General features: G+C 46.8%; 1 protein-coding gene across 1 annotated transcript in view; it reads right to left on the reverse strand.

Moving 5' to 3' along the window:
- EIF2AK2 (eukaryotic translation initiation factor 2 alpha kinase 2) overlaps nucleotides 1-12,868 on the reverse strand; it is a 294,290-nt gene that overhangs the window by 37,500 nt on the left and 243,922 nt on the right. Inside the window, exon 12 of the mRNA XM_069234526.1 lies at nucleotides 1,504-1,605. Coding sequence (XP_069090627.1) covers nucleotides 1,504-1,605 — 102 coding nt within the window. The remainder of the gene's footprint in view (nucleotides 1-1,503; nucleotides 1,606-12,868) is intronic.

Genomic DNA, 12,868 nt, shown 5'->3' on the forward strand with positions numbered 1-12,868 from the left:
CTACAGAGTTATCCAATTTGACTACTAAGCAGTGTTTGATAGAGTGGATCACACAGCCTAAACACGGGAAAGGCAAAAGGGTCTATCACTATAACCTATCATTCTCAGCTGCATAGTGTGTCTCTAGCTGAAACTGAACTCCCTGCCTTTCGCTGCCTTGTCAGGATCCATCATGGGTCTTGTACAAGTCCCACTCTCCATCACCCTTATTTGGGAGTTCACTCATTCTTTGGAACTTAATACCATCTTTAAGGTGATTGCTTTCCCAGCTACCTCCCTATCTAATTAGTGCATATCTTTCTTCATCTCTATAATATCTGACATCTTGACACATTCCTCCTCAGGAGGGAACCTACACGTTCCTGTCATCAACAACATGGGCCTGGAGTCATTGAGCAGCTCTTCAACAAAACCCATTTGGTTCCAAATACTTAACATTAGCAGAATCATTCACCACTCTTTCTAAATAGCCACATCCCTTATCAGCATTCAAGTCCTGGTCAAATGGATCTACTAAGTGATTAACAGTATGCTGCTCTCCACATGCTTTTGCTACCCTCGATTATACTATCAAATTTGCTACTCACATGCATGAACTCCTCCCTCCCAGCACCTTTTATACCAGAACAAATCACTGTTCCCTCATAGGACATCTAGGATAACCCTTTCCGACTTGAAAGCAGCCTGCAATGTGATACTGCTCTACATGTGTAGTAATACTGGTTGTCCTGGAACTTTTATTGTCCTTAAAGGGGTCTGCTGCTCTTGCTATAGCTGATACATAGTTTATTTTTCCATTCAGGGGCATTATTTCCTATTTTTCTTTATTTAGTAATATAATCCACAAGCATTTTATTGTAGTGCGATTTATCGATTGTCCTAATCTGTTAGCTGTGCACGCATAACTATCTCAGAAGATAGTTGGCATAAAAAAATATTTCATTATTCACTTTAAAGATTGTACTTGCCCTTCTGCTTCTACACTTGCTATCCACTAACTCTTATGGCCTCATTATGAGTTTGGCAGTCTGACCACCAGACTGCCAATACGACAGTGGGGAGGTTGGCGCCAAGCCAGTGGCCTCCCCAACTCCGTATTACGAACTCCCCACCAGCAAACACAGTGCGGTGGCATTATTGTTCGCTCTCAGGGAGAGCTGAGGCCAATGCCGCTGCACTGTGTGCAACAGCAGCACACTTGGAATGTGCACTGTCTGCACTGTGTGCTGGCAGGGGGGCTGCACTGCCCATGCCATTGGTACAAAAACATAAAAATGTGGCACATTATGAACTGCTTGGCAGAGAATACCTGCGGCCTAAACGACTAGAGCATGCTACATTACTATCTCAACTAATTTGGGGTGTTACCAGTGATTAAAACAAACCCAGCAAGCTATACTCTTTTATCAGAATATCTACTTTCCTGCTTTTAAACAGTGATCATTTGTCTTTACAAATTAAGTGGTACAGTGTACAAAGCAGTCAGTGTAATGAATTACTCACCTTAGATTTTTCATTTTCAGTTGAATATAGCCGAAGTAGTTCAAAAAATATTAATCCTAATGCAAAAATATCAACTTCCCATCCATATTTGTTTGAAAGATTCTGAAAAGCGTTAAAGAGAAGTTAATGACAAAGTGTCTCTTTGAAAAAATGTGTTTGTAAATGTGCAAACATCAATCAATACATCACAGGTACTCTATATGTTATTTGAACTATACCACATAGTAAAATCGACATGATTACAAATACAAGGGTTTCTGCAAGATCCATGCACCTTTACTTTTCATGTAAGTCAGATAGTACTGATGTAAACTACAGAGAACATGCATGCAGTGAATGAAAGAGATGTGGTTCAGCTGTTGCAACCTTTCAGTGAGACGACAAGCCTGGATTAATGTCAAAATCTTGAATATTAAGACACCTAAATTGAAGGAAATTGAGAGGTCAGGTAAAAAAACAAAAAAAGATCAACGATCCAAGTGGGGAATGAGACCCATGCAAGAATTTGCTAAGCATGAGATGATGCACCTGGTGATGCCATGCATAGCTATGATTTAACAGCTTTTATGCAGTTCATGTTGCAGGGTACTTAAAAAGCCAAGAATGGGAAAAAGACAGACCATAAGAGTAACGGAATTTCTTTGCACAATGCCAGCTTTGCCCATTCCTGTGCAACAACTGCTTAAGCCATTGTCCTGACTCAGCATTTAACCTTCACATAATTTTTTATTTATTACATTTTTAACAATAACATGTACAGCACTAACAGCCATACATCAATGAATAGTATACATTGGCAGTTTTCCCGGTTCCAGCCCTCAGGCGTGACCAGCCCCACTTCATGACAGTGGACTGTCCCCACCACCCCTTCAAGTGAATAGTCCGTCCAACATCACTGTTGTTGTCCTCGCCTTGCGCTCCATCTCGGCTGCACAAAGCAAGCCATCCTCCACCACGGTATACAGGCAGGCAATCAATGATAATTAACATGTTACAGACACAAGCCATCGTCTCCCCCACATCAATACCCTTGTTAGCAAAAGAGGCGCGGCAGGACACCCGTTTCTAGCCACAGAGCCTAACGCACCGCAGCCTGCTGCACTTGATCAAGAGGTACACTTCCGGTTCCTCCCTGGTCGCTCCCAGTAGGCCTGAAAGTGGCCCCAGATATCCAGTGGGCGGCTACAACTGTGGAGGAATTCACCGTCTGCATCAGACTGCAATACGTCAATTCTTTAATCCACTCCCCCAGCGTCGGTAGAGGACCCCTGTCCCAGCGCATAGCCACTCGTCTTTTTGCCGTGAGCAGCCCCACCGTTATTAATCGTCTAGTCGCCAGGAGTAATTGCCCCTCATAGCCCAGCAGAGCCAACAGAGGATCTGGCTCCACCAACACATCAGTAATGGAGCTCAGTTCTCTGAAGAACCCCCTGCCAATAACATTGTATTCCCCGACAGGCCCATGCCATGTGTAGAAATCCGGCCACCTCCTCCGAGCATCTTTAACACTTTGCATTGTTCCTGATACCGTACCTGTGCAGCTGGGATGGGGTATAATAAGCCTGGCTTAGGTATTTGAAATGTATAAGCTTAAGAAATGCTTTTGGTTACCAAACAACAATATTTCCATTGTTTGTCCTCTATAAGGGTTCCCAGGTCTCTCTGCCATGCCAGTTGAGCCCTGGACATCTCTTATCTACGAGCCTCCTGAGTGATGGGGTACAGCCTTGATATAACATGGCCCAGTGCGGAATTCTGCAGCAGCAATGTCAGAGCAGGAACCGGAGGGGGTTCAAGCAGATCATCCCCCAGTATTTCCACATCCCAGCACATGCTCTGTAATAATAGAATCTAGTCAGAGGAGTAATGTTAGTCCTATTGTGCTGCACCTCCTCCCAGCCCCGCAGTTTGCCCTCCTCGAACATATCTCCCACAGTGGCAGTACCCAGATCCTGTAACTGCTCCCTGCTCCTGTGACATTGGAAACCGAGTACACCAAGCCAGTGGCGCGTCCAATGAATATAACAAGGAATTTGTACCAAGCATAGGAGGTTGCATTTAGCGAATCCAATATCCCAAACTGTAGCCTCAGTCTGTCATATAGAACCTGAGGCAAATTAGTTAAAGCCGTCATCCCCTGCTGCAGCCTGACATGGGGCAGCTCCGACAGCCCGTGCGCCCAGTAATGCGCAAACTGTGATTGTGCGACCTGATAATACACCTCCAGATCTAGGGCGCCCAGGCCCCCTTATATCATAAGGAAGAGTCAGCGTCTGCTATCTTACCCTGGGTTGTTTACCTGCCCAAGCCAGCCTGCTCAGAAGAGCTTGTAGTCTGTAAAAAAATGGAGCGGGTGAGGATAATCAGGATATTCAAAAACAAGAAAAGAAACTGTGGCAGCACCACCATTTCCATAATTGCCACTCTCCCAAAGAGGGAGAGAGGTAGCTTGATCCAGCGTTCGACTGCCTCAGACAGCCGCTGTACTGCAACACCATAATTATCTCGCAGCAAGATGAATTTTGACCCCCAGATAGCGCACTGAGTCCTCCGTCCACTGCAGCGGGTACTCTGTGGGTACCAAGCCAGTACTGGAAGTGAGGGGGAACACAATTGACTTATCCCAGTTTACGTGGAGTCCAGCATGGGACCCAAACAGCACCACCTCACGCAACACCAGCACAAGAATCTGTACTAGAGCCCAGACATATAGCAAAGTATTATCTGCATACGCAGACACTACAAGTGTATAAAATGGAAAGTGTAGCCCTCTGTGCAAATGGTATTCTCTTAGCACACAAGCCAACGGCTCAGCGACCAAGGGAGACAGGGGGCATCCCTGCCTGGATCCTCTCTCTATGGGGATAGTGGGAGTCACTCAGGCATAGTCTGGCCACAGGCTAAATGTACAGCACCCTGACCAGTTGTAGAAATATATCTCCAACTCCCACACGCCGTAGAACTGCCTGCATAATGCCCCATTCCACTGAGTCGAATGCTTTTTCGATATCTAAAAACACTGCAACCGCTTTAACACCCTGGTCTAAGTGTTGCATTGCACTAAAGAAGGATTGTAAATGATTTCATAGATTGCGTCCTGGTACAAACCCAGTCTGTTCCACACCCACCAACCGAGACAGAAGGGGTGCCAACCTATTTGCCAGGATTTTCACATACAGCTTGGCATCCACATTCATGAGGGACAACGGTCTGTATGAGGAGCAACGATCTGCCAGCTTCCCCAACTTCAATAGAACCACCTGCAAGGCCTCACGCATAGTTGGAGGCATACAGCCATCAGCTGCCATTTCCTCAAACAGTGTGACTAGGTGCTGTATAAGCATGTCCTGGTAGGCCTTATAAAAGGCTACCGTGAGCCTGTCGATGCCCGTTGCTTTGCCTGCCGGCATACCCGCCAGATGACCCTGATCTCTTCCAGCATCAATGAGGCCATTAATCGTTCCCTGTGGTCATCTGTGAGTCACGACATGGCAATATGGGTGAGGTTATCTGTGACTGCAGCTTCATCAAACTGGGAGCGTGACTTATATAAGTCCATATAATAATTATGGAACATCTCCACCATGGATGCAGCATCACTCCACGCCTCATCATTATCCTCCTGAATTTGTAATATTGCATTATTCTTGCGTTGGGGTGAAGGAGCGACACCAGTGTGGCCCCTGGTCACTCCCCCTCACCATAAACGTGGGCTACTGCATACTTCCCATATGTGTCACCTCAGCTTGAGCTACCTCCTGAAATTCTGTCAATCTGTCACGTATCGCTTACAACACTGTATCATCTCCCCTCCACCTCGTTGGTCTCTAGGTCCACTATTTCTGCTTCTCGCTTACTGAGATGAATGCGCAGTCCTCTTAGCACTCCAGCATGTTTTGCTCTGGTGGCACATTAAATGCCTCCCAGACTGCAGCAAACTTTTCCAGTGTCCCCACATTTAAGGCAAAATATTCTTCTATGTCCCGGCCCAGTTCTTCCCTGAATGCATCATCCAGCAGCGAATTCGAGGGAACCTCCAAGAAAAGCCAGGCGGGGTGGCATACAGAGATTAAGCCCCAAAAGAATTGGGGAGTGGATCGAATATGTGCGAGGTAAAACCTCACAAACCTGGATCTGGGGGGCTAACTGTCACGTGCATAACCAATAAACTATACGGGTGTGTATATCATTCACTGTTGAGTAGTGAGTGTACCTGGGGATCATTGGGCATCGATGTGCCCAGACATCGACCACCCCTTCACGACTTAAAATCTTGGTGAGAATCCGGGCCACCTTCGAGGGGCATCTCAGGGGGCCTGACGAGCGATCTCAGTTGGGTTTCAACACACAGTTTAGATCCCCTCCCCATAACTGTGGCAGTTCGGCCCATTGTTGCAGCCGGGCGCTAAGGTTGTAATAGAAACTAGGGTTGTTATAGTTGGGGATATAAACGCCCACTTCCAGCAGCGCACGATTCCCCATGATACATTTAGCCACCACATAGCAACCAGCCGAATCTGCACACACTTCCTGCAGCTCAATCCCCATGTCCTTCGTGGCACAGATAAGCACCCCCTCACATGGGACGTAAATCCAGCCGCACATACCAACCCCTGCATCCTTTGTTGCACTGTATCTTTATTGCCTGGGGCTAAGTGTGTCTCCTGAAGGAGTGCCACATCAACAGTGTGGCAGCACAGATATGCAACCACTTTGCGGATCTATTTGTTATCATTGAGGCAACAAACCTTCCAGGTGAGTAAGCGCAAGACATTTCGCAAAGGAGAATTGGATGTTGGACATACAATATCTTGAAAACCTTTACAAACCTGCGAGTGCACATTACTAGCATAGAACAGGTCACCTACCAATTAAGATTACATTTCAACTTGCCCCAACTGCCCTCCCCCCACCCACGCTGTGCTGCCCCCAACTTGCGCAATCCACACTTACCCCACCCGAACCCCCCACAACATACAACTAGTATGTGGTGCATACGCGGGGGCTGATAAAGCCAAGCGTCTCACCCTGCACATGTCCATTACTATGGCCGTTAAACACATCCTCCGGTTCTATATGCGTTAAGGGATCTGCTAGAAGAGTTCAATGTCTTGCTCCCGGAGTCCGCAACCCTGCTCAACATGCCCCGGTCAAGGGAGCCAGCTGGACACTGCCCTGCAAGTCAATGCAGACCCCCGACCACAGTGCTTTTACACTCACTTATCAATCCCATACGTTCCAGTTCGTATGACAACAATGGCACATTAGAGACCTGACCAATTGCATCCGGCAGTGCAGGACCTTGAATCCTGCAAACCCAACCCGGCACCCCGCCTCGCAGCTGACAGGGCCTGCAGGCTGGATAGTCGCCACCGATCAATGCTGTAGCGGCGAAGATCAGGGCCTCCTCGCCTGCGACCCCAGCCTCACTCCACCTCGTCCATGCCCTCCAGTGCATCTCTGCCTCCAGCCACCTGTGCATTTCGACGCTGTCTTCTGGCCTCTCTCATGGCGATGATTTGCTGCAATTTCTCTGGGTCTGTGAAGATTAGAGCCTTTCCACCTACCATCACTTTTAGGTGTGCCAGATACATCATATTATATTCTAATTGCAGATCTCAGAGCTCCTGTTTGCCCTGCAGGAATTGTCGCCTTGCTTCCTGCACTTGTTGGGTGAAGTCCAGGAAAAGTGATACTGTGGTACCCTCGTGCTGCAGCACCCCCAGATCACGGGCCCTCCGGAAGTGCCGCATCTCCATTCCTGTAGTTGAGAACCCTCACTATGATGGGGCGTAGCAGGGCCCCCAGCGGGGAGTACGGCACTAGCGAGCGGTAGGCCTGCTCCACTACATACATGTCTGAGAAAGTTTCACAGCCCAGCATCCTGGACAACAGTTGTTCCCCATACTGCTTCATGTTGTCGATTCGTGTTGACTCTGCTATGCCCACAATGCGCACCTTATTTCTGCGGGAGCGTGCCTCCAAGTTCTCTGCCTTGGCTTTCAATGTGAGGAGAAGTTTGTCCACCTTTCGTCTGGGCTGTCTCTAGTGTGCTATGCTCATTTTCCTCTGACACTCTTCATTCCATCTGGTCCAGATGTTCAGCGTGCCCAACAAGCCTGTCCGACAGTCGGTCCATCCGGTACATAAGGGTATCTATCTTCCTGTCAATTTTTGTGAGGCTCTGTTGCATAGATGTTGAAATTTTCTTCAGGTCTGGGGCCGTTCTCCCCAGCGGCTCCTTCCAGCTCCTCCTCTGACGTTGATAGTCATGCCTCACTCCCAGCACTGTCTCCGGCCCGGCATGCAGGGCCGGCAACACCACGAGTACCACTCTCCACTTGCTGCCTCGGCCCGCCCAGCCAGGATCCCCCAGCCCGTACTCCTGGCCCACTACCCCTCGTCATCCGACCCTGGGTTGGGGGCAGGGGTCTCTCTTCCAGTGCGCCCCAAGGGCAAGGCCCGCCTCGTTGGACACCGCAGGGCTGCATTGCCCCACAGGCCCTGCTGTTTCTCCTCACTGGGCCCCTACCGGACCCAGTCGTTCACCGCCACGCTCTGAGTGTCCGCCGCAAGCAGCAACCAGCAGCACTCTGCTCGGGGCTCCCCCGGCCGGCAGAGAGCCGCACGGGCCCTGCCGCCGTTCTCCGCTCCTGTTGGGCAGATTTCAAATCCAGAGGGCTTCTCGCATCTGTCAGGCACTGCCACACCACTCCTGCATGCTTGTGTTGCTATTTCACACCCTTAACGCCAAGATTATGTAGGATCGTCTCCTCGACCGGAGGAGCTCACGGCCTAAGCAGCCATTTTGTCGCTAGGCAAGCTCCCCCCGACCTTCACATAAATTCAGTACTTAAGGCATTAATTACATTTCTTGCTCGTCACCTAGACACAGAACTGTATCATCATGCGCTGTCTCTTCGAAACATTTTGTTTGTGATCAGTGGCCATGAAGGCTGCCCCTCACTTACCACTGTGGCTCCATGACTCCCTCAATCGCTTGCATCCCTACTAGTCAGCGCTGTAATGTCCACTCCCTCTTCTCTGTGTGTGGCTCTCCTCTAGAGAATGGGCCAGGTACTTATGTTCTTAGACTGCTCGCACTTTTTAGAGCTATGTTCACTCTGCAGAGTGCATCTTTGGTAGTAGGCTCTGTCCTGTATTTCTCCCCTGATTGTTTGCACCTTCCCTCCCTCCTGTTCGGTGTTTGCTTCTTCCCTTCCACCTGTTTTCCATGTTTTCCCTCACTCTCGTTGTCCTGTATGCCCCTCATCCACCATAACAAAAAAAGCTGAATTAACTTTCTCCCCCACCATTCACTCGTTTTGTCTTGCTTGTTTTACTCTATGCATGAAGTAAACACAGCTGTGTACAGCACCCATGTATGGATATGCCAGAAAGTGTTTTTTTTGCTTTTTATTGATACATCTGTGGATGACACGAACGGATGAATTGCTTTCCTACTCGGGCGAAAGATGTGATGATTGTGACCACGTCTCTGGAATGACACCGATGTTGTTGCCTGTGATGTGGACAGATGGTGTCTCTGTTATTTGTATAAACATAAACCTGCATTTATTGCTTACCTATATAGGGTGTGCACTCTGCGCCAGAGCCTTTTTTTGAATGATAAACACATCGTCACTGAGTGATGTGGAATGCAGCATAAAAACAACAGTAAAATGCGACCCTGATGTGGAGAGAGGGTATGCGGTGGGGAAGGCGGGGCTTACGCACATTTTCAGTCCAGAAAAAGACCGGGCCCGAGGACCTGCTGACATTTTAACTCCAGTTGAAAGATGATCAGGTGTTAGTTAGCTCGCCAGATGCCACCCTGCAGTGTTTGGATTAAGATTAATTATGACATTGCGTGGTATCGACAGTCCTTTCTGTTTATAAAACTGTCCAGCTTTTATATCTCAGAAGTCGATAAAATGAGAACCTTCGACTGTTTTGAATAACGGCTCTGTCAACCTAAAGAGCGTGGAAATAGTAATATTTCAGTAGCAGGCGCTATAGAAATCAAACTATTCTTATAATCAGATAAATTGGATATATTTGTGGCCTCTTTTTGGTTCAAAGTCTTAGCCGGAAGGGGTGGCACATAGAGAAATGGAGAGAATGCTTACTGGTTTCTTTAGGTGGCTGGAAGAAGTGGTCACGAAAGCCTGACATGTGGCTACCTCGTCCAGACACGGTGTTGGTGTTGTCTTCTCCAGCATACCCGTCTTTTAGCACCAGCTGCCTCTCAAGCATTATCTCAGTTTCTTTCAAAGCCAGTCTATTCCTGGTCTCAGCCTCTTATTTGTTTCAGGCAGCTTTTGGACACGGCTGATGGGCCTCCCAATATGCTGCCGGTCATATTCCACTAAAATACTTTACAGCATGCGAGGCGATGCTTCTCTCACATACTGAATGTGCAGGAGAAGGAGCTTGCTATGTCCTGCCGCTTCACTTACTTGCCAGGTGTGCCTCCCACATTGTTAGTAGCTGTGGCAAAGAATGCCTCTGTCCTCCACTATCAGACAGTGCTTGGGGCATTATGTGATGAGCTTACAAGCAATCCAAGGTGACTCAATGACACCAAATTAATTTAACAAAATATTGCATTATGAAAGTTCTATTTCAAGTGGATTAAAGATCCCTATTTTTTCATCTTTTAAAAAAAAAAATATTTTGCATTTTGAAGGAAATAACAGGACACACAGTACATTTCCAGATGTGAAAAATACAGCATGGGAGACCCAACCCTTACACTTGCGCCAAAGGCAATAGTTACACTTTTAGTATAACCCTGTTCAATAAGTACATTGGAAAACCTCAAGCCCCTCCAACCGGCCCCAGTGGGCAATATCGATCAAGTCGGGTGTTCGACTCCTGACAAGCTGCGTTCTGCATCCTAAGAGGTCATGATATGTTTCTCAGATACCTTCAGAGTCCTGGACATTGTAATATGAAGTCCCCTGCCCTCTGCAAATGCAGTATGTAAGTAGTGAAAGGGTGCCATGTTACATCACATTTGGCCACTTAATTACGAACGATTGGAGTTAGTTTTTCCACGGCATTTAGAGACCATGGCCCTGATTTATACTTTTTGGTGCAAAACTGCACTAACGCAGTTTTGCACCAAAAAGTTTAGCACCGGCTTGCACCATTTCTGTGCACCAGCCATGCACCATATTTATGGAATGGTGCAAGCCGGTGCAAAGGGTAGGCTAGCGTAAAAAAAAAAATGACGTTAGTCAGGTAGGGCTGGCGCTATGAAAGAAGGGGGTATTGCACCAAAAAATGATGTTTGGCAGATTAGAGTAAAAAAAAATGACTGTAACCTGCCTAGAGTCATTTTCTGACACAAATCCTTTCATACTACGTGACTCATGTCTTAGAAAAGACAGGAGTCATGCCCATCACCCAAATGGCCAGCACAGGGGACAAGGGTCTCCTGGACATGGCCATTGCACCCAGAGCCATGTAGTGGGGCCCATTTCAGGGCCCCCTATGGGACTTTAAAAAATAAAATGCAATACTTACCTGGGATGGGGTCCCACATCCTCTGCAGTCCCTCTGGTGTGTGTGTGTGTGTGTAGGGGGGTGTCCCTGGGGCGGGCACCTGTGGACTTAATCCATGGTGTTCCACAGTGGAAATAGGCCCACAGGTCCCCTAATGCCTGCCCTGACCCAGGCGTTAAAAAAATGGGGCAAAGCAAGCTTTGCACCATTTTCTGACCCCACCTCCCTCCCGTGCACCATTTTTGCACGGGAGTATAACTATGGCGTTAAGGCCATAGAGTAATTGTTTTGTACGGGAACGCCTACCTTGCATCTCATTAAGGCAAGGTAGGTTTCCACTTCCAAAAAATGACTTTAACTCCATAAATTTGGCGCTAGACGGGTCTAGCGCCAAATATAAATATGGAGTTAGTTTTGCACTGAATTAGAGTAAAAAAAAAAAACGCTAATTCGGTGCACACAGAGTATAAATAATCGTGTTGCTAATAACAAGCAGGAAAACAAGCAACCATGTGGAGTTGTCGTGGGAAAGAGTCTATCCACTCCGGGTCCATTTTTATTTTATTTTTAAGTTGTGTAAGGAAAACCTATACTGCAATATAATGTTCCTGACTGCAATGATTCAGCTTCCAACGTCACCATTCACCTAGGCTCAGTGTGCACTACATTATCACTTCTGCTAACCCTGGTTCTTTTTATGCACCTAACTCTGGTGTTGCCTATGCAAGGTCTATTAGCTTTGACAATGCTTGTTTTGCTATGTTGCACAGCAGTGTGGCTGAGGCACACCATGGCTGAAAGTAAAACAAACAAGCAATGGCAAAGCAAATAGATCTTGGCAATGCAAGGGCTATTGGCTTTGTCAATGACTTTTAGTCATGTTGTATAGCAGCATGGCTGAAAGTCAGGGGACACAAGTGCTATGACACCACTATACAACATGGCTGAAACACGCTGACATTGACAAAGCTAATAGTTCTGGCATTGCTGAGACCTATTGGCTTTGCCAATGCTTGCTTTTTGCTAGGTTGCCAGAAAGGCTTCTTTAATTTTTATGATATCTCAAACTAACTGTTATTCCTTTCGACTTGCTCATTAGAGGCAGCTATCATTGCATGGGGATAGGGTTGAGAGCTACTTGACATAATTCATTTCACTACCTCATTCCTCTTAAGAGCCTAATCTCAAGAGGAATTACAAAATGTATTCATTGCAACATCTGCTGACCGGTCACAAAAACATTTATGAAGATAACCAGTAATTTGGGGGCACTGTCGCCCTCTTCACCACTACCCAGAAATCCCCCAGTACTCTAGGTCACACGTTTTCATGACATCAGGAAACTTGGGAGGATTGGCCTTGTGGTATGGACTCAATCACAAAACATGTTAGGAACTGGCTTACTCCACAGAATGGACCCACCATGATCTGAATAGTACATTCCCTGTATTACACTATACTGTGTTAATGACAGCATTTTCAAAAACATTTGACAATCTAAATTAAGCAAAGTAAACACTCGATAAGGACTGTACTGAAGCAGACACTTAATTGTTTTAGAAAGACTGTCAAATTCCCTTTCTTGAAAGAGGTAGCACATAGTATACTGTAGGAAATTACATTGATGAGTTACTGCAGCGGAGCACCTGATTATTTAAATAATTGTTTTGCATAATTAGTTTTCAAGTCAATCCTCGTCACATGTTTTTGTCTAAGGGAATGTCTGGGTGGCTTTCTCAATTGATCTTATTTCTAATGGTTTACTCATTATTTCACACTAAATAGCAACAAGTTAAAACAACGAGATACAATTGAAAAAGTGTTCTTTAATTTGCCTAGTTTTGCTCTCCACAAT

Source organism: Pleurodeles waltl, chromosome 5 (genome assembly GCF_031143425.1).
Source record: "Pleurodeles waltl isolate 20211129_DDA chromosome 5, aPleWal1.hap1.20221129, whole genome shotgun sequence".
Classification (NCBI taxonomy): Eukaryota; Metazoa; Chordata; class Amphibia; order Caudata; family Salamandridae; genus Pleurodeles; species Pleurodeles waltl.